This window comes from Mauremys mutica, chromosome 1, assembly GCF_020497125.1.
Source record: "Mauremys mutica isolate MM-2020 ecotype Southern chromosome 1, ASM2049712v1, whole genome shotgun sequence".
Classification (NCBI taxonomy): Eukaryota; Metazoa; Chordata; order Testudines; family Geoemydidae; genus Mauremys; species Mauremys mutica.
The window spans coordinates 125,069,676-125,092,688 of record NC_059072.1 but is presented as its reverse complement, the minus strand read 5'-3'; the positions used below and the strand labels follow the sequence as shown (position 1 = coordinate 125,092,688).

Genomic DNA, 23,013 nt, shown 5'->3' with positions numbered 1-23,013 from the left:
AAGAGCTGCGTTGCTTTCTGAAAATTGGTACGGCCTTATCCAGTCAATGTGCATTTAGAGGCTTGGGGGAGAGAGAACAAAAAATTGAAGTCTAAAATGGATGGGCATCTCTCATTGCAGATCAAATACTTGTGAAGGACTTCCTAGGGGAAAGTAACCTTCACCTTCCATCCTCCCCACAAGAGTAATGAAAGCTTCTGAAGTTCCAGATGGCCTGGAACAAAAGGATACAGCAGCGGATGGGAACAATACACACTAGAAAAATTTAAATGCCGCCAAAAGGAAAATGAGGAATCATTTCCCAAGGATAGACCCCTGCAAACAATTCCTACGCAAGCAAAAATCCAGCCTTCAGGTAACCAGTGCTGCAGAAAATCCCATGCTTCAAGCTATCTAGAGCAATATATCATTCCGACTAATGAATCTCTTACATTCCTAAGAGTGATTTCCCCCCATTTTCCACAGGGGATGTGTCCTGACGCCGACATACAGAATTCTTTTCTGCCACGCTGCCTGTCTGGGTCAGGACAAAAATGTTCCTTTATGATCCCTCTACAGCATTGCACATGGGACATTATGAGGTTTTAGTGATTGTGGTATTGTTGGCTGGTAGTTTATGGGTTGTTGTTATTGTTTGTTTGTTTGACATTTCTCATCTGATGGATCAAGTATTGCCAAAGGTGGGATCTCAGTGATGAATAGTCTGATACGTGTGTCAAATCCTATGTTTTCTAAAGGAGGGAAACTTGCACTTAGGCTGCACACAGACCACAACAGTGTTGCTTTAGTCTAGGGGAAGCTTTATACCTCAGCATTGTGGCAATGGCAGGGTAGTGGAAATAGTGAGGGCATGGGCATAACTCTTCTCATCTACAAATGGATTCTGATTTGAGAAAGAGCAAGAGAGACAGAGAGAGAGAGATAGGGCTAGAAGAGGACCTTTAGCATACTTAAATCCTGCCTCAGCATGGAGAGGAAAGACTAGAGGACCTCCTGAGTCCCTTCAAGCCCTACATTTCTATGAATCTTTGATTCTATTATTACTGATTCAGCGAATCTCTAGCCTGTTGCTACTCACCCACTAGTTATACAATACATGAACAGAGAATGGTGTGCTCATCCATTGTGTTCTCAAGGAAAAACCACTATATAATCCACAAAATCACCTTTAACTAAATTACAAGTATTCTGCAAGGGATAGGCACGCTTTTAAGGGAAGGGATGGCACCGAAGAGAGAGGAAATCTCTTATAAAAACAGGAAACTTTATTTATTTATAGTTAGGGTTCCGTATCTCTCATGGAGGCCGCGGAAGTCATGGATTCTATGCCTTTCTGTGACTTCTGCAGGGGCCCGGGTGGCTGACCTCACAGCTGCCCCAGCAGCTGGCTCCAGGGCCTGCTGCCCAGGTGGCCCCCAGGACAGCCACATCAGCCACGTTTGCAGCAGCTGTGGGGACAGCCACACCAGTCGCTGCACCAGCGGCCCACAGCAGTGGTCCCGGGGTGGCTGGAGCAGCACCAGTCTGCGGCCCCAGGCAGTGGTCCCCAGCTGGAGCAGCCACGGGCAGCGCCCCTGGGTAGCGGTCCCCGGCCAGCCAGAGAAGCCCCGGTCCAAGGGGCCAGGCAGCTGGTGCCGCTGGCCCCGGGCACCCCGCCCCCAGCAGTGGCCCCCTTGGATCACCCCCCTCAGCAGCAGCTCCCCCATGGCCCTCCAGCCCCCCACCCCCAAGATTTAATCAGGTATTTTTGATATAAGTCATGGACAGGTCACGGGTGTGAATTTTTGTTTATTGCCCATGACTTGTCCATGACTTTTACTAAAAATACCTGTGACTAAGTCGTAGCCTTATTTATGGTCTATTTAGCTCAGAACACATTTTACTCTCATACCATTGGAATCCTGTACAGTAGAGAACCAGCAAGATCACACATGCAAGGGTAGATCAAGCAAGATTTGTTCATGTTGATATGAAAACCTACGGGCGCCAGTGGAGCTGTTTATTTCCACATGGTGCTTCTGTCGTGAAGACAAGGCAATTCATCCAAGTAAGCACAGTAAGGGCAACATTTTCCTGATATGAGACCCAGTGCAAGGCCCTCCTCACCACTTAAGAATCACACTGGGGAAGAGGATGACACTGACAAAGTGGCCATGCAGGTGGAGGCCTCTGCTCCCCCTTATGCCAGCCCAGCACAACCAGTTTCCCACCGCTGTAAAAAGGACATATTACATACACACCAACCTCTCAAAGGTATTCTGAGGATTAAATAATGTCTGTAAAACTGCTTTGTTCATATAAAAAACCAGGCATTCTGAACAATCAGACCCTAAGTGTCTCAAGTTGGGTGCCTGATCACTGAGGAACCAGAAATTATTGGACATTTTTGAAAAATTTGGCCTTAATTTCTCTGATTCCCTCATCTAAAAAATGGGGATAATATAAGGCACTGTGAAGAGAAATTCAGTGACGTTTCTGAAACACTCAGATGCTATGGCGACAAATGCCATAGAAACACCCATGAGGCAATTAATTCTGTATTCAATGTTGAGTTTGTTTGGTATGTGGTAAATAAGGCAGTGGCCACAAATCTCAGGAATGATGAGGATATAAAGAAATACTGAACAGCTCCTTCACTCAGTGATCATCTATCCTGTGCATTGAATGAAGCTGGGGCTCTCTAGAAAAAAATAGTATGTGATCATCTAATTAAAGATAGTATCATAATTACTCCTGGGGTAATTCTTTGCCAAAAAAAATCACAAATTCTGTGCCAAAAAAATCACAAATTCTGCACACAATATTTTAAAATTCCCTAATTTTTCTGCCTATTTTATTTGTCAAAATAACACAATATAATCATGCCAGTTTCAATTATTTTGGCAATTTATTTCAAAATACCTGTCAGTAAGTATGTCTGTAACAATACAGACAACAAAAAAGATTCAGGAAATGTTTTTTGACAAATAGCTTCCTTCCTTGGCATATTAATACAGTGCTTTGAGTAATAATTCATTTAAACTACAATACCAGAAACTAGGGCTGTCAATTAATCACAGTTAACTCACACGATTAGCTCAAAAAAATGAATCGCGATTAAAAAAATGAATCACGGTTAATCGCACTCTTAAACAATAGAATACCAAGTGAAATTTATTACGGATTTTTGGATGTACAGTGCTCACTTTATATTATTATTTTTTATTACAAATATTTGCACCGTAAAAATGATAAACAAAACAAATAGTATTTTTCAATTCACCTCATACAAGTACTGAAGTGCAATCTCTTTATCATGAAAGTGTAACTTAGAAATGCAGATTTTTTTTGTTGCATAACTGCACTCAAAAACAAAATAATGTAAAACTTTAGAGCCTACAAGTCCACTCAGTCCTACTTCTCATTCAGCCAATCACTAAGACAAACAAGTTTGTTTACTTTTATGGGAGATATTGCTGCCTGCTTCTTATCTACAATGTCACCTGAAAGTGAGAACAGGACTTTGCATGGCACTTTTGTAGCCAGTGTTGCAAGGTATTTAAGTGCCAGATATGCTAAAGATTGATATGCCCCTTCATGCTTTTGCCACCATTCCAGAGGACATACTTCCATGTTGATGATGCTCGTTAAAAAAATGAGGTAATTAAATTTGTGGGGGAGAATTTTATGTCTCCTGCTCTGTTTTACCTGCACTCTGCAATATATTTCATGTTATAGCAGTCTTGGATGATGACCCAGCACATGTTGTTCATTTAAAGAACACTTTCACAGCAGATTTGACAAAATGCAAAGAAGGTACCAATATGAGATTTCTAAAAATAGTGACAGCACTCAACCCAAGGTTTAAGAATCTGAAGTGTCGTCCAAAATCTGAGAGGGATGAGGTGTAGAGCATTCTCTAGAAAGTCTTAAAAGAGCAACACTCAGATGCAGAAACTACAGAACCTGAAACACCAAAAAAGAAAATCGACCTTCTGCTGGTAGCAGCTGACTCAGATGATGAAAATGAACATGCATTGGTCCGCTCTGCTTTGGATTGTTATCAAGTAGAACCCGTCATCAGCATGGACACATCTTCTGGAATGGTGGTTGAAGCGTGAAGGGACATACAAATCTTTAGTGCATCTGGAACGTAAATATCTTGCGACACCGGCTACAACAGTGCCATGTGAACACCTGTTCTCACTTTCAGGTGACATTGTAAACAACAAGCGGGCAGCGTTATCTCCTGCAAATTGTAATCAAATTTGTTTCTCTGAGTGATTAGCTAAAGTAGAACAGAGTGGACTTGTAGGCTCTAAAGTGTTACATTGTTTTATTTTTGAATGCAGTTATTTTTTGTACATAATTCTACATTTGTAAGTTCAACTTTCATGATAAAGAGATTGCACTACATTGTATTAGGAGAATTGAAAAATACTATTTCTTTTGTTTTTTACAGTGGAAATATTTGTATTAAAAATAAAGTGAGCACTGTACACTTTTATTTCAATTACAACACAGAATACAAAATATTTGAAAATGTAGAAAACATCCAAAAATATTTAAATAAATGGTATTTTATTATTGTTTAACAGTGCAATTAATCATGATTAATTTGTTTAATCACTTGACAGCCCTACCAGCAACTTATTTCCCACACCCCTCAGAAGCAATGCAAAGGCTTGGAGGAATCAGGGGTAATGGAGGAGCCAAGGGAGAGGGAAATAATTGCTGGGAAGGAGCCTGGGAGTGAACCTGGAGGGTTGTTGGGTGTAGGTGGGAGAAATATGGAACAGGGACTGTTAGAGAGTTGGGGAGCCTCCCCTGTGCAGATCCTGGCTGACCCCTAGCCTCTCCCATTCAGTCAGGCACATCTGCCCCTGTCCCCATGTGTCCCTGCACCCCCACTCAGCCACCCCCTATAACCCAGGTAGCCCTGCACCCCCACTCAGCCACCCCCTATACCCAGGTAGCCCTGCACCCCCACTCAGCCACTCCCTATCCCCAGGTAGCCCTGCAACCCCTCAATATCCATGTATCCCTACACCCCATTCAGCTCCCTCCTTCCCCCCGTCCCCACGTGGCTCTGCACCCCTATTCCCATTCAGCCCTTGCCCCAGTCTGTCCCCCCCACTAGCCCTTCTGAACCCCAGTCTATGTGACACCCACAGCAGTCCCATGTGACCTGCTCTGTCTGTCCCTCCCCATCCTGTGCCTCTTAACTTGGCCCCACAGGCAGGGCACTGTGAGTAACACAGCTGACCGCTGGCTACTACTGCCAATGAGCCGGCAGCCCCTGTTGGGCAAAAGGCATAACTGCAGCATCTCTCTGGAAGAATGTATTTTCTGCAGAGAAAAAAACTGCATTAATTCTGTGCATTTGCAGTGGTGCAAAATTCCCCCAGGAGTACATAATACATATGCACAAAGGGTTGAATACAGGTTGCTCAGGCAACCTTTATTCTGGAATTTCTTAATACTTGAGAACTTGCCTTTGCACAATTAACAATATTCTTTTAGTGTAAGTGTCACAGAGTGGCACTGGCCCTTTAAGAGGGAAGAGGCCAGTGCACCTAGGACTGGTCAGCTGACCCCCACATATAAGAGAAGGTGCCTGGGCCCTGGGGGGAGCATGGGTGAGTCAGGTGTGAGATGCAGTCAGGAAAGGGGCAGAAAGATACAACCTGGAGCACTTGCTTTCTGCTCCCTGGCACTGTGGAGACAGGAGGTCAGGGTAGTGGGAGCAGGAAATTCCCTGAGAGTCGCTGGCAGAGTGCCCTGGGAGAAGAGGCAGTAGGAATGTGGGGAAAAGGGAGCCCTGGGAGGATAGGCTCAATTAACAGAGATTGGGAGAACCCTTTCATGGGCCCTGAAACATGAGAAATTGAGAGAAGTAAATGGAAAAGTCATCAGAGAGCTACAGCCCCCAGTGGGCTGAGGAACTATGTTTGACAGGCTTTTGTGTATGTTTGAGAAATAAAACTGCCTGCAAAAAACCCAATCTTGCACCTTGAAGTCAATGGGAGTTTTGTCACTAATTTCGAGGAGAGCAGGATAGTGTTTTATTTTCTTTGTAATTAGACAAAATGATTGTCTTTTAGATTATATTGGAGGTCAAATGCAGGGCCGGCTTTAGGCCGATTCCCCCGATTCCCTGGAATTGGGCTCCGTGGCTAAGAGGGCCCTGCAGCTAAGGCGCCTTTTAATTATTTTTTTTTTAACTCACCCGGAGGTGGTCTGCTCCCGGGGGTCTTCGGCGGCATTTCAGCAGTGGTGGGTCCTTCAGTGCTGTGGAAGACCCATTGTGGACCCCCTGCCGCTGAAATGCTGCTGAAGCCCCAGACCGCCGCCGGGTATTCGAATCGCGCCCCACAGTTCATAAAGTCGGCCCTGGTCAGATGATGTTAGTACACAAGTGCAACTAAAAATATTAACTACCCACAAGTGGCACCGGTTGAAAGGCTTTGGGAGACAAGCAAGATAAACAAACCAATCCAGCTTTCACGCTTTACTTTGTAACTAAAATAACATCAACTTCAATTTGTACAGTTGAGGATCTGTATAATGTAAACAATAACAAAAAATTGCATTTCGCTAGCACCTTACATCTGAGGTTCTCAAAGTACTTTGCAAACACGAAATAGTCTCACCTACCTCACAGATGTATTTATACTCATTTTTAGAGTAGTTCTAATGGAGGCACAGGGTCAGTGATAGAGCCAGGAACAGAAACCCACGAGAGTACCGACACGCAGTCCCACTTCTAACCACTAGGCAATGCCCCCTTCAATCAGATTAAGTGGAATGAAAAATGAGTAATTTAGTTCATCTATATTCAGAATAATAACTGTTAAAAGATTTCTTGTAAGGGTTTTTTAAATTAAAAGGGCTCAGAATTAGACAACATATATCTGTAAATAGCATATGGGAACATTAATTGGGAGAGATATAACCAAACCATTTTAAAAGCTAATTTATATACATAATCTCAAGAGCTGGAATTATTGAAAGGAAGTGTGTTAGGAGACTCAGCAAGAAACTACAAGAAACTCAGCTTTCTTGTTGAGCTCTGTGGGAAAGTTTTAGGAACTATTTTAAGGTATCAACGAGGTCTTAGGGACGATCAGGAACATAAGAGTATTGTGGTGCAAGGCAAGAAAAAAATCCAAATAAAGTTTTCACTAGCCTCCTATCATTCTTTTGAGATTATCATTACTATTGTGTATAAAGGCACTGAGATTAATTTCCCAGAAAGGCTGTGACAAAGGTTCCATGTCAGAAGGTATAAAGTTTAAAAATAGGAATAAACTTTAGTTAACTTTTAATTTAACATTCATAATTATTACTCATTAAATTGTTCATCCCTTCTAGGCAGCTGTTTCTCCTGTCTGGGGTCTGTAGAGCCCCACTGGAGGACAAGGCTGGGGGCGGTAAGGCTGCACCAGAGGAGCTGCCGGCGCAGGGCACTAGCTCCTGGGAGTGGCAGCCCCACATTCAGCTCCTTTCACTGCTGCGGTTCTTGGGAGAGCCCTGCGGTTCAGCATCCACGGATATCTGCATCCATGGATACAAATTTGTATCCACACAGGGATCTAGTCACGGAACATTTTTTTATGAGGAGGGTCAGGGTTGGGGGGTCAGTACTGTACCAGTAAGAGTTAAAATCTATCTGCACCACTGGCCTCCAGACAGGTATTGAATCGGAGGACTCCTAGGCACATGGGCTATGCCCCATTTTGGGCAGCAACACCAATTGTTGATGCTCTGTTGCACTGAATTTTTGTCATGTCCCCAAGAATGAGGTTGTGGTCACTTTGCCCCCCTGTAACCTAGCCTCCTGGCTGAAGTTCCACCATCAGGAAACTCTGACCTTTGGTATAAGACAGCACAGACCTTCAGTTAAATTTTTCTAGCTTATCCTTTAGCTGAACCAACTCCTTGGATCTCAACACTGTCAAACAATGAGGAAGTTTTGATCCAGTTCTAACACTACATTTCAGAACTATCTTTAGAATAAATTAGTACAAAAGCACATAGAAGAGAGTAACAGAATGAATGGGAAGCACCACAGATTTGCAAAGAACAGGTCAAGCCAGACAAACCTGATAGCCCACAGAACTTGAGCAAAATTACAGGGTTAGTGGACAAGTGAAAACAATCAATTTAATTTAACCATAACATTTTGTCTTAGTGGGTAGGCAAAGATGTCCCCAGGAGGCTTTCACAGATTTTCATAGGTACAGGAAGTTCAAATGGTTTCCTTGAGCCTCTACGTAGTTATTTCATAGATAAATTAAATTTTTATATATAAAAATCTTCTATTTTAATGAGACTTTTGGTACATTACTGCTGAAAAATTAATACTAACATTGGAAATATGGTGACTGATTAGGATTATTGTAGTGAAAATACTAAATTGCCAGACACACTGAAAACAGAGCATAGTTACTGTACTTAAACTTAAATATCAAACTGGGAAGAGGTGGCAAGTGGCATTCTCCAAAATTTTATATTGCGACTGAAACTATTTAATATCTTTCTGAATAATTTGGAAAACAAAGTAAATTGTACATTGAATGTACAGGAGACACAGGATTAAGTTAAGCTTCAACACAGCAGGTGGGTAGGTTGAAAATAAAGAAATATCTGGAAAGCTGAGAGAGATGGGCGTATTTAAGTGGGATGAGATTTTAATATAGATAAATGTAGAATAATAAGCTTGGGAAAAATTAACACCCAGCTAAAGCAACCAAATGGGAAAATGCCAATTTTCATTAAAAAAAAGTTTCCAATAGATTTCAGTTTATTCACACTGTGAGAATTCACACTGGGTATATGCATCAGGTCTGACAACTTGTTTGCTACATTCCAGCCTGATGTGATTTCAAAAGGAAGAAAAACAGATTCCCTGAAAACCTACCTTTTAAAATAGAATATTAATTTCCTTTAAATATGCATACAATGTTCATGAAATGTATCAGATTTACAACTTCAGTAACAGACGTGTAAACTTCATTTTACTTATCAACCAATGAGACATAGAGGGACCCCCTGTAGAGGGGTAGTTCAGTCTGCAACCCAATGGAGAATTTCTTCTTTAGATGAAGTAGTAAGGCCCTTTTCTCCTTGTTATCACAAAAAAGTTGCAAGTGACCCCAGAGTACAGCAGAGGGAAAACTGTGAAGTACTGGTTAGCCACTGATAGGTTACTATGAAAGCCAACATTATTCCAGAAACTAAACTGCATCTTGATGAAGGGTATTAATATATAAAAGAAAATAACATTCTGAGGGATAGCGGCTTATACTAAACTAAGAGAGAGAGAAAGAGAAATAATATATTTTCTCTTCACTGAATGATAATATATCTAAAATAGTGAGCTTTCAGTATCAAAGGACAAACTCAAAAGACATATTTGCAATACACTCAAATTAAACTGTAATAATGTAAACTTGTTAAATTGTATATCCTTTCCACATACCAAGTTAAAGCTAGATGGAATATTTAAATGGCTCGCTCTAGAATGAGAGTCTAAAGGATACATTATCTTATCTTTGTCTCATTGATTTAATGATCCACATACTCTTATAGTCAGATATTTTGCCAAAGGAAAGATGAGCTACAACAAAATAAAAGTTTATAAAACTGAATATTACTCTTTTATTCACACACTAATCAAAATATGACTGAAGGGCATGAAATGGCTGGTGTACTAGTAATCAATGCTATAATTTTATTTATTTATGTTAAAGAAGTGCTTACCAAGGAGAGCCATATATTCTGAACCCCCTCACCGTCACTTCAGAGTCTTGAAGATAGATGCAATTTGTTAGAAGAGACTGCACATTTTCATAGCTCTCTGGTTTCAGCTTAGACACAGAAGGAAAATAGTAAAAGTCCTGCTTGATTAAGTCTGCCATGAACTCTTGGTCAAAGGTCAATTCATGATTTCCTGCTATCACAATCTTGTATTCATATGGCAGGCTACCTAAAATAGTGAAAAACAACAACAAACCTCAGTTATCTTTCAGTTTCTGAAAACTGAATAAAAGAAACAAACAAGAAACACAAAACAGTTCCACACATCATTCTTACACATTTGAAACAACCAAATTCTGCCCTGAGATATGTGAACATAAATACCATTGACTTCAATGGTAGTGACATGCACCTTTCCAATAGCAGAATTTGACTCTTAATATACATGGAAGTAGTGTGATGACTCTGCCTTAACTATTTAATATTTTTAAAAAATTATGCACACCTCTGCATGGTATTTACTTACCACTGGTTACAGCTGCCACTTGTCATGATGACAATAAAACTCTCAGACAAGTGTTTGGGTATAAAAGCCACTGATCATAACCCTTATTAAAATAAACACCAGCTCTAAATTTCCTGCAATCTGCTTGTGCTTAAATATCATTTCATAGTAAAGAGGCCTTACATGTCCAAAGCATCTGCCAGACTAATAGACCTCCTTTGCCACAATCCAGAAGCCAAACCTTCAACCAAGATAGGGCTCAGGCTTACCTATTGGGATCCTTTGTATCTGTGCCTGATTTGCCTTCCCCCATAGCCTTTACCCCTACCCATTTTCAAACCTGTGTCCAAGTTTTGGGAAAGGGGATAAGACAACCACGAGGGGGGGCACTTTCCCTCAAAGCTGCAACAATAAAACTGCAAAAAGCTAAGATCAATGTAGCGTAGAAAACTTCCGCCTACTAGAAAAATTTGTGAGTGCTTGCAATGAAGAATACTAACAAGATAACAGTCAAAGCAGTGAACTCATCATACACAGTGAAGAGTGTTCAATATTATACCCGGCAACTCGCTGAGTGTTGATCCTCACGGCATATTACCACAGGATGGCAAGAACTGCTAATTCCTCTGCCCACAAACTCTCTCTCACACACACTCCCAAGCAGCCGCACTACAAGAGAAAAATTCCTACCAGACTCCACCTGGTTATCAGCTGGATCCTGTACTTGAAAGCAGGGATCACCTGAAGAACCCTAACACAAACCTTTTGAATGTGTCTACAGAGGACAGAGAGGAGACTAAAAGACACACAAGGAAGAGGAAAACACTTTGAATAAGGCTGCTTCCAGCCAGAATATGGGCAGGACCTAACATTGCTTTTGTACTAGTGATGGCAGTTTGGGGGGGGGGGGGGAATGACTTCATTGCAAATGCATGGTAGTTAACTAAATCCACAGAAACCTAGTGGCTTTTAATAAAAAAAAAATCTGACAAGGTAACATTATATAAAACTTCACTGATAACTCTGAGCCCAATTCAGAGCAAGAGAAATGGGTGATACAAATCACCATGTCTACATAAAATGGCATAAAAGTTGGCATGGGTAGAACCGGGGAATAAAATGCACCCACATGGGATTTACATCTAGTGAAACAGCAGTTAGACAGGGCTGGTGATTGTATACAGATTGTGTGGAAATGGGGAAAAGAGGTGTGGCTTACCAAAGCCCAGGATGTACAGTCTAACAGCTGTCATAAAATCAAACTGCCCCCGTCTGATGTAACACAGGTAGAGATTACACCAAACACATCCATATTCATAGCAAACACTGCAGAGTTACCACATTTCCTCTCCTAGACAATATCCCACAGGGCATTAGGAAAACAATTTCAAGTACAGATAGCTGAAATTAACCCAGCAGAGGAACAGGAGAGGCCTCCAGAAAAATGGGCTTGCAACCATCTTAATCCCTGAGGTTCCAAATGGACAGATACACCCAATAGCACTTGTCTAGGAGTTTCACAGGCAACTCCTAGAAACCAGCTTAGGACATATAAAATTAATGTCAAGCCCTCTGAACATTTATCAGCACAGAACAATAAGTGGTGAAATGCTTTCTTGGTATTAGAACATGTAACTCAGGGGTTCTCAAACTAGGGGTTTGGACCCCTCAGGGGTTCACAAGGTTATTACATGGGGGGTCATGAGCTGTCAACCTCCACCCCAACCCCCGCTTTGCCTCCAGCATTTATAATGGTATTAAATATATAAAAATGTGTTTTTAATTTATAAAGGGGGGTCAGACTCAGAGGCTTGCTATGTGAAAGGGGTCACCAGTAAAAAAGTTTGAGAGTTACTGATGTAACAGATACTCAGGGGAGTTTTGTGGTAGAGATCCATGAGCTACAGCAGGGTTCAGCAACCTTTCAGAAGTGGTGTGTCGAGTCTTAATTTATTCACTATAATTTAAGGTTTCGTGTGCCACTAATACATTTTAATGTTTTTAGAAGGTCTCTTTCTATAAGTCTATAATATATAACTAAACTATTGTTGTATGTAAAGTAAGTAAGGTTTTTAAAACGTTTAAGAAGCTTCATTTAAAATTAAATTAAAATGCAGAGCCCCCCCCTGGACGGGTGGTCAGGACCTGAGCAGTGTGAGTGCCCCTAAATCAGCTCGTGTGCCGCCTTTTGCACACGTGCCATAGGTTGCCTACCCCTGAGCTACAGCATCAACTCCCCACAAGATGATACAAGGTTGCACTTGATATATGCAGAATAAAGAGGACTGGGGTGAAAAGTTATCAGGGTTTCAGAGACAGCCCATAACCCTTGATGGTGTATGGGGTGGCACAATTTAAAGGCTCGGATGAGGGGCACATGACCGATCCACACATTGCCTCAGGGTCCTTTCCCATGCCCCTGAGCCTCCCACACCCTCCAAGCCAGCACCACCTTCCCACCACTCCCCTCAGAAAGTTCTTTCCCCACTTCTCCCATTGCCTCCCCACTGCGGATGCAGCATGGGCCAGAACGGGCTCTGGATACCTACCACCAAGCAGGTAACTGTGGCTGTGGGTGAGAGGAGGGGACGGCCTCAGAGGACTTGCCTGTGCCCCCTCTGGCAGAGTTGTGCTGCCAGCCCTGTCTCTCTTCCCTGCTCTGGGCGTCTCCTAGTAGGGCCCCGCAGGAGCGCTAGAAGCTAGTGCATGTCCCAGGTACGTCCCCCTCAGTCTCGTTCAGCCCAAGTCCCACCCTGGCAGAAATCTGGGGGGGCACGTGACACTGCATACACTCCCCATGCATCAGCACTGCAGGGTCAGATGTGTGTTGTTGGCCAGCAATATAAGGATGCTGGCAAAACACAAAAGAGGCGCTAGAAAAAAATGCTACATTGAGTGGTCTGTAAGCACAAATGAATACATGAGTACCCGGCAGAACATATCCCATACGCTTACCCTATCTACGCAGGCGCTGAAGTGGGATGGATGCACTGGCTGAAATCAAGCACTTAACCACAAGTCCACTCCTGAACACAAAGCATCACCTCAGAGATTAGGAATAGAAAGATATGCTGACTGTCCCACAGAGCTAGGTTTCATGGTGCTCCTGGCATGAGCACCTTATGTGCCAACTCTTCAAGCCTGCACAGAGGAGCTGTACCAGTTCTGCAGCATAGCTTTCCATAACCACAGTACTGGGAGAAGAATTTGCTCCTTGGTGCAGCAAATAGTAGTGAAAACATATGGAGGAGGCTCACCACGTTCAAACGCCCATAGCCAACACAGCTACACATCACACTGATGGCATGCTCCTACTGAACCGCTGTTCTGAGCAAATAGCCCATTACCATTTTTTTTTACCCTAAAGAGAAAGAAAGCTGATGATCATAAAAGTACTCTTTGGTCAAATAATTTCTTCCCCCACTCCCAGATCAGATGTATATTTAATCCTGGTTAATCTTTATACATTCTCCTATAAATAGGATTTTTTTAATAGAAAAAAAAGCATTTACACTTAGTATCACCTCTGCTTCTTTGGGAAAATTTAAAAATAGGATATCAGGATGTTGGGTTTTGGTACATTTTGGAATGCTGAGCTAACATTAAGAATAAGTTTTGTACTCTGTTTTTATGCCAATATTATACTAATATTCAATTCTTTCCTGTGGACCATAAATGCAATTCCCCAGTGGCAGATTCCTTAGCAGAAACATTTTTCTGATTTATGATTTTCTGGTACATTTAGATGATGAATGCTGGAGAGTCAATTAGTTATTTTAAGCATTTTTTAAAATTAAAATATTTTTATTTCCAATTCTGAAGCGCTTAACATTCTGCAGAATGTCTAACACATGTCCATATATCACCTACACACACAGGCTGCTAATGTAACGTAAGTATTACAGTATGTTTAGGCATTCACAAGTATGATACAGCAATACCATTGCCTTTGACAAATACTGAAGAAAATTGCATGCCATCGTTTTGTTAGCAATTCCATTTCTATTCTATTTTCTAACTCTTTTCCAGCTCATCTGGTCCATCCATCTACTAGCCAAGAACCTGTATGAGCTGGTTATAGTTGTTGCTTCCGCTAATGTATTTATGTCATGTTGCTGTCTGTGGGTGTTACTTAGGCAAATTAGCAAATTACTCTAAACGTACAGTTACATTTATTATAGTGGCGGCCAGAATCTCTGCTGTAGTTACAGGTCTGTCAGCTTTTCAATTAACAGCTCTGGTTTTGATGAGTTTGCAGCTCAGCTTTCTTTCTTTCATTCCATACCTAGCTGGAACTTGCTAAATCTATTTCCCTTGCTTATCTCCGCACCTCCCACCCCCCACCCTGCACCCTTCAAACCCTCTTTCCACTTAAATTAAGAGGGCCATTATTTAGAAAACAGTAAAAATTGCTGATTTTCACAGTTTTGTTACCATCTAACAAAATCTTTAAAGCCTGATCCTGCAAAGACTTATGAACGTGCTTAACTCGTCATACTGACTACTCATGGGGTGTAAATTTAAGTGCATGCGTAAGTCTTTGAAAAATCAGGCTCTTCATTTGTATCTGATCGATTAGGGTTGAACCATAGAAATGTGGATATAATCTGCGACAGACAGAAGCACTGGACCATTCTCAGGGCTGCAGAATATAGTACTCATTACTGTGGTTCCTTTCTGCCTTGATCTTATGCTCACTATACAACAGTGCTCAATTTACCACAGATACAGAGATTTTCTCACAGCCCTATGCTATTTTCGGAGCACTGTACAAATTTCTCTGCCCTATGGGCCTGATGCTTCTACCTTTGAAGTCAATGGCAAAACTCCCATTGATTTTAGTAGGAACAGAATCAGGCAACATGAGCTCCACCCTATGAGGTACTGAGTGCCTCTTGAATGCCCTATACTGCAGGACTGAGCTCTTGGCAAACATCAAAGATCACTCATGTGCAACATATTTACGCATTAACCATTACATTAAATCAGCAACTTTCTTGCTCACATATGTTTAGTACTAAGATTATTCTGAAGCAAGCCCCTAAAATCTTTGGATGGATTTCTTGTTACACGGTTATTTTCCTTGATTGTTATCATTTTTATGTAGTTATATATTAGGTATGAGGGTTATCTGAAAAACAACAAAGAGAGGATTTTTAAAAACCTGAAATGCTGATAATTAGAATAATTCGCATTTAAGGTTATGAGTACCATTTCTCATTTGACCAACAGATCATTTGGAAATTAATCTTTATCTTAAATGTATTGACAATTCTGCATGGAATTTTCTGGCAATTTAAAAGCTTTGATAAATCATAGCAATGTAGGGGTGGAAGGGACTTCAAGAGGTCCTCTAGTCTATCCCCCCACGATGGGTCAGAACCTGATTCACTATGTCGTTACACAGCCTTTTTACTATTTTCACCAATAACTGATGTAAATGAGTTTATATTAATGTCATAATCAGAGATGCAACATTTCAGGAAAACAAGTTGAAAAACTATTGTCACTGAATGTACTCTCTCTTTAACAGAATAACTCCACTGCAGAGAAGCAATTTAATAGGAAGAAATTATACATTCTACTTATTGCAGTAAAAGTTTCTCATATACCCAGTTGCTTTTAAAAACATTGGTATTAGTGTTTGGCTCTGCTAACAGGGAAGCAGCAGACCTGGGATGGAAAGGGAGCTAGCTATGTGTGTGCAAACAAATCTGAGATCATATACTGTTCTCATGGGAATTCTGCATATGGATCCAGTACAAAATATAGCTCCCATTGAGAGTATAAGCCATATGAGAGCACATAAGAAACCAGATATGCCATTCAGGAATGCCATAACGTAACATACACAACATGTCCGGTGTGACTTACATATGTATTTAATGCTAAAGGAAAAGAAGGAAATCTGGAATTTTGGGAAATTATATATTCTTATGACTGCTTATTCTGGTCTGCAAAACTCTCAAAGGCTCCCCCTAAAATGCACATGTGTAGTTACCCCTTGCTGGAAAACACAATATACTGTGCAGGGAAAATTCTAGCTAGAGCTGGTAGCAAAATTTTAGGCTATATCTACAGTACATACTATGTCGGCATAATTTATGTCGCTCAGGGGTGTGAATAAACCACACCCCAGAGCGACATAAATTACACTGGCATAAGTGCTCGTGCACACAGCGCTATGTCAGTGGAAGAGCTTCTCCTGCTGACCTAGCTTCTGCTGCTCATGGAGGTGGTTTTTTTATGCCAATGGGGAGAGCGCTCTTCCATCAGCATATAGTGTCTTCTCAACATACGCTGCAGCAGTGCGGATATATTGGGTCAGCTGCGCTGCTGCAGTGCTGTACGTATAAACATGGCCTTTATCAAAATGGTTTTCCATCTGAAAATACTGTTTCAATTAAACCAATTTTTTGTATGAAACCATATGAATTTCTGACAAATTTCCCATGGAAAAAAATGTCAGAAAAAATTCAAAATTTTGTTTTGAAATGAAATTTTTAATTTTTTTCTTAAATGAATTTTTCAAAACAATTTTTTCAGAATTTTCTGTTCACTAAATATCTATAATATTTGGTTTTAATCAAATTTGGAATTAAAACAAATTTTGAAATGTTGAAATTTTGTAAAAAATGGAAATTTTGAATTTCAAACAGTTCTAATTTCAGCTACTGGGCTCTGGAGCACCTTCTCCCAGGCAACTTCCAGGGTCTCCCACCCTGGGAGGTGGGGCTCAATGCTTCCTTTTCCCTCAGCCATTTACAATGCTACTGGTTGATGGTGGGGATGAGAACTCAACAGTTCCCTGTTCCCCTCCTCCCTTCTCTTTCCCTCCCTGTTTTTCTCATTTCTCCCCGCACCCCCGCCCCCAAAGCACACACAAATACGCTGGAGGAACACTGGCTTGGACCTAAGCCAAACAGTTTCTATAAGAGAAGAACTTTTTATAAATAGATATCACCACAAACTCTCCTATTAGACTATGGGGACTTGGTACTTAAAAATCTGGGCGATCATATTTGATTCATGTGTAGCTGAAAAAACTGTCACGTCCCCTCACCCTCCAAATGACCTTTACATATTGTCTCAAGTAAATACACATTTTTTCCAGTTCTGGCAAATGTTCATCAAAAAGTATCTTATTCTTTGTTCACTTAGTGCAAAAAAATTATAATAGCCTTGGTAATAGACTAGAACCTTACAGTTACGAAGACCTCGGGAATGGAGGTTGTTCGTAATTCTGAAATGTTTGTAACTCTGAACAAAACATTATGGTTGTTCTTTCAAAAGTTTACAACTGAACATTGACTTAATACAGCTTTGAAACTTTACTATATAGAAGAAAAATGCTGCTGTTAACCACCTCAATTTAGGTGAAACAAGCACAGAAACACTTTCCTTACCCTGTCAAATCTTTTTTAAATGTTCCCTTTTTAAAATAGTTTACATTTAATGCAGTACTATACTGTATTTGCTGCTGCTTCTCTTTTTTTTTTTTTTTTGGGTCTCTGCTGGTGTCTGATTATGTACTTCCAGTTCCAAATGGGGTTTGTAGTTGACTGGTCAGCTCATAATTCTGGTGTTCGTAACTCTGAGGTTCCATTGTACGTGTGTGTATATATATTTGATTAATGATATTTTTGTTTTTCTTTCATTACTGTAGATTACTAATTAAGGAAATCAACTGAATATCTAATTTGTTATGTGCCAATACAAAATTATTATAGCAACTCCCAATTTTCAAACCACAGTGTGCCCCTTTTATAGGGAAGATAATTTTTAAAGAATTACCTGACATGCTGGTTCACTGTCACTTGAAAAACAGACTGCATATCGGAAAATACTAAAAAACCCTGGGACTTTCATTTTCTAATTCACTGTCTCAGAGTTATCTGTAAATGGACTTCGTATGTATTTAAAGGTGAATCATCCTTTGGCAATGCATTTTTCTTCTTAAATTAGATAAAATTGCAAATAATCCAAAAGCAAATGCTTAGCTTTTATACTCCAGACTTCTCTTGTACTAAAAAGTTAGGAGTCTTTACCATTTACCCACTTTATTTAACAAAACACACAGACTTACAATTGCATCCCCATGCAACTTCAACAAGATATATGCAAACTCCTAACCGCAGCTGTGCTTTGCTTGTCTATGGGTATTGTGCTAAGCAGAATTTTTAGTATTCTCTAAAAGCAGTGACAATCATACAAATGCCCACTTAATGTTTCCCCCCTCTCATTTCAACCTTTTAGAATACAGCAGTGAGTGATATAGTAAAAAGACTGTATAACAGTCTCAGATTGCTTTTTTAGCATCTCTTTGACAGTTCTGTGTTTAAACACTTGGCTGATGTCTGGGAAATTTACATTAACATACTTTTTTGTATGGTGTATAATCTTGAATAACATTGTAAATCAACACTCCTCCTTAAGTCATTTGTAAACTGTTAGATCTAGCCATTTCTGCAACATAAAAGTCAGCAATTAAATCAAACACTAAAATAACAAATACACGATTTTTCACCGCTACATTTGCAAAATGAGAATTCTTTAAATACTTTGATATAGATAAATAAAACTAGGAACATGTTAGAAAAAAGATCTGCTAATATTCAAGCATATATACCAGGATACTCTGTGACATGTACAGTAATTGAACAAATTTATTTCTAAAGGAAAATGGACCGCCTTCCAGCCCAGGACCTTCATTTGCAGATCCTTGGTTCCTGCTTTAAACCATCTCTGCCTATGCAGAACTAATGCACTGCCCTCCTGCATACAGGAGTCATTGTGCAGCATAATTCAGCCCCATAGCCACTGGATGAATTTTACTCTGTAAGAGTATTCTCTTTATATTTAAGCTACAGTATGAAATTCTATTCCTGATTCTACCTTTAAAAAACAATTCTTAATGGGGATGAAAAAATTCTACAGTAAGGTTTTTTTAACCGTTTAAAATAACATATATATCTGAGGGACAATGAAAGGGCAGGACACAGAGAACTGTATAAAAAAGTAATAGTAAAAATCACTTCACACTTACTACAAGGATTTCATCACAATTTGATACTGACTCCAATTCAGATCCTGCAAAATAAACCTCAGTGTCCCCAGGTGCTCATCTTCTCAATGGGAAGACTATAAAAGGGTAGGTACTATGTCAGTATATGCACACCACTAATAATAATGTTTTATATTTGTGTATAATGCTTTATGGTGTATGTTCAAAGCAGTCTACAAATAGTCACTAATTAACATCTCTGTGTGGCATGTGGCTAGGCATTATTGTCCCTATTTTAGGCATGGGGAACAAGACGGAGGCTGTGATTTTCAAAGGTGTCTAATAGAGTTAGGTGCCCAGTTCCTACAGGATGGGATTTGGGTGCCTAGCTCCCTTAGTGAAAATTCTAGCCAAAGGTCACAGCCATGTCAGAATTAGATTCTGGACATCTTGCCTCCCAATCCCGCCTTTGGGTCTCCAGACCCCACTGCCTTCATGAAAAACTCCACTAAAGCCAATGGAGTTAAACACCGGAGTAAAACGTGTGAGTCCAGAATCAGACCCAGCGTTTGTAATAACAGAACTAATTTTTAGACAAAAGGTGGGGGGAAGCCATGCCATTGGGGTATTATGGAAATAGGAGTCATTCTGCAGTTCCTACAACAGGAGGAATCATAATTTTGACTTTAGCAAACCCACCGCTGTAGAATGCACACTGACCCACATTTCAAACTGCCATGGTACAAATGGCCCTCAGTGGGTGCAGCCTGCCTTGGGAAGATGACCGGGTGTAACAGTGGAGATCCTCTAGTATAGCAGCACCTACATCATATGCTCCCCATTGCCAGCACAGGAGACGTGGGTGGAAGAAAGTGATATAACTCAGCTTCCTTAACACTCTGGTGATCCCCAGCTGCCTTGCTGGCCCTTGAGGCTACTGGCAGCTAGTGTAATTTACAGAAGTCCTCAGGGTGCCCTAAGTTAGACCAGAGGACTGGCCCAGCACAGACAGCCCAGAATTGTGAGAGACTATAAATTCATCTTTGCACCCTTCTCTCCTGACCTATGCTGTGTGCTCCTCAGTTGTAGCCAAGGATCTGGGACACTGTATGTTAAAGAAGTGCAATGAAAACCAACCTTTTTTTTTTTTTGTATGCCTAGTCTTTTTAAAATGACATCTGTTCTAAATCCCTATACAGCTCAGTGTTTCTCACTGCATTTCCAAAGCCATTCTTTTGTAAATAGATAATTAGTACTTAAACACCCCTTTCAAGGGGTTTCTACATTAACATAAAAATAGTATAATTACTGATGGTCAAAATGGCAAGACTACACTTTGTAAATTCTAATTTCTTTTGCTGCTCAGAAGGATGAATTTATTTTCTTCTTTGCCACCATTTTACACTGTATTAAATATGAATATTATTGCACCCTAAAATATACAATACCTGTTAAAACAAGAAGGAAAATATCTACCGTCACTGCAGAAGATTCAATGTTAGAAAGGACCTGAGACAAAGATTGTTTTCTTTGATGAAGATTTGTATCTTAAAACAACAGGGATACTGACTGTTGATCAAAATTAGCTGATTTTTATATAAACAGCAATGCTATAACAATCATAAACTGTGTGTAATTACAGCCACATAGAATATTGGTATAATTCTGTTAAAATAGGCATTTTCATTCCAAAACTATTTTCAGGTGACTTCAATTTTTGGTGGGAAAAATTTAACCCTTTGTGGTGAAATTTCATATGGCAAATCACAGCCCTGAAGTGAATTTGTGTTGAGAAGTTTGCTAAAATTCTGCTTCTCCATTTTTGCGATTTGAAAATAGGAATAAAATGGTGGTTGTCACCAATTAAATGTTCCAGGTGTGTTTCATTTTTGCACTGTAACTCTAAGCCAGCTTTATTTCAAATTTGGCATGAACTTACTCCTCAAAGAAGAAGAATGCCTTTGACACATTTGAGGAAATTCCATTCAGAAATAATGAACGGAGGAACATTAGAAAATGCACAGCATACTTAAGTAATCTTCTAAGTCTACACACAAGAGTACTATGCTCCACATACACACTCACACAAGTGGGTGTAGAACTGGCACATTGGGAGGGATAGTTCAGCGGTTTGAGCACTGGGGCAAAAATCTGTCTGGGGATAGGTCCTGCTTTGAGCAGGTGGTTGGACTAAATGACCTCCTAAGGTCCCTTCTAATCCTGATATTCTATGATTGAATATTTAGCTCAAATGTCATTAGTGTAACTCAGAGCCATGTTGTGCTCTAGGGCCTTGGAGTACATAACATTTGGAAATATTCACGCAGGCTGGAGCAAAGGGAAGCACGAAGGCTGCTGAACCACACAAATCTTTTCCAATACCATCATTAAAGAATGTATGTGGGGTAGGGTGGGGGCACTGCATGTATAATTTGATGACTGCACTAGGGCAGAGACAATGTTTTTTGTGTTTGTTCTATAAAGCACCTCATTCATTTTTGGGTGCCAAATAAAAATAAATTAATAAAATAAAACTAGTGAGAGGACTGAGTGCAGGGGATAACCACAGCACAGCGTGTCCCTAGTATTCAAGGATAGGATCCAACTTAACCATTCTGCATTATATATTGAAGATATGTAGGCAGAAGGGCTCTGGATTATTTTCAAATGCTTAAAGTGACACCAGTATGTGGGGCACATTGAAAATCTAGCATATGCTCAAATTCTCTTCCAATCCATTCCTTATGGCAGCATCCAAAGGCTCAATGGTCTTGTGACACCACGACACCATTTATTTCAAATTCGGAAACTTCTGAAATCCCAAATGCACTTTGGGCTCAGAGTGTTTCAAGAAAAATGAGCTCATGGAAGAGACTGGGACAAAGAGAGGAAAATAACAGAGGTAACAGTATCAGAAAAAGAAAACGGCTTGAAGAAAGAGAGAAAGGGCTTTAGATCTGCCCTATTTTGCATAGCACTTAAGCACATGTTCAACTTTAAGCATTAGCTTAAGTTCTATTAAAGTCAGCACTTTTAAAGTAAAATATACTTGACATCAAAGACAGGGAGTCTGAATTTGATGTGGAGAAAAGGAAAATGGAGAAGCAGCCATAGAATTTGGTCGGGTGACCTCAGAAAGGTTGAGAGGAGGATTCAGGCAGAAACTGAAATGCCGGGGATCCAAAAGAGTATGAGAAAAGATGCCAGCATTGCACACAAGAAATGTGGACATAAAGAGAAGGTGGGACATGGAGCTGTGGTTTGAAAAGCGGGTGAGCAAGGGAAGGCTTTCTAAAGATAGAGGAAACTGTCGCATGTTTGAAGGCTGAGGTTGACAGAGCCAAAATAGAGAGAATGAAGATAAAGGGAGAAGAAAGGGAGAGCTGAGACTAGGATGAAGGAGAGAATGTAGTCTGGGAGGGAGCAGGAAAGGATGTGAGAAAGGGTGAAAGATCCTGGGCGAAGAGGAGGAGAAGGAGGTGGCTGAGGAAAGGAAGAGGCTCTAATGGTTCTAGATGCATTAGTCAATAAGGAAGGCAAAGTACAGCAGGTTTTCAAAGAAGATGGATGGTTTTTTTAGTTTATTTATTTAAATTAAACACATAAAAACACCCACCTATTCAAATGCTCTAGACACCTTGACAGAGATTTAAAATATAAAACCAGAAAATATAATATATAAATCAAGTCCCTTCAACAACAAACAACTATCATAAGCATAACAAGCAAAAGATTCTCAACCCAGATTACACAAAAGTGCACC

The 23,013-nt window shown here is 40.4% G+C and overlaps 1 protein-coding gene across 1 annotated transcript in view; it reads right to left on the bottom strand.

Annotated features, from left to right (window-relative positions):
• MPPED1 (metallophosphoesterase domain containing 1) overlaps window positions 1-23,013 on the bottom strand; it is a 77,514-nt gene that overhangs the window by 33,104 nt on the left and 21,397 nt on the right. The window contains exon 5 of the mRNA XM_044981088.1: window positions 9,745-9,970. Coding sequence (XP_044837023.1) covers window positions 9,745-9,970 — 226 coding nt within the window. The remainder of the gene's footprint in view (window positions 1-9,744; window positions 9,971-23,013) is intronic.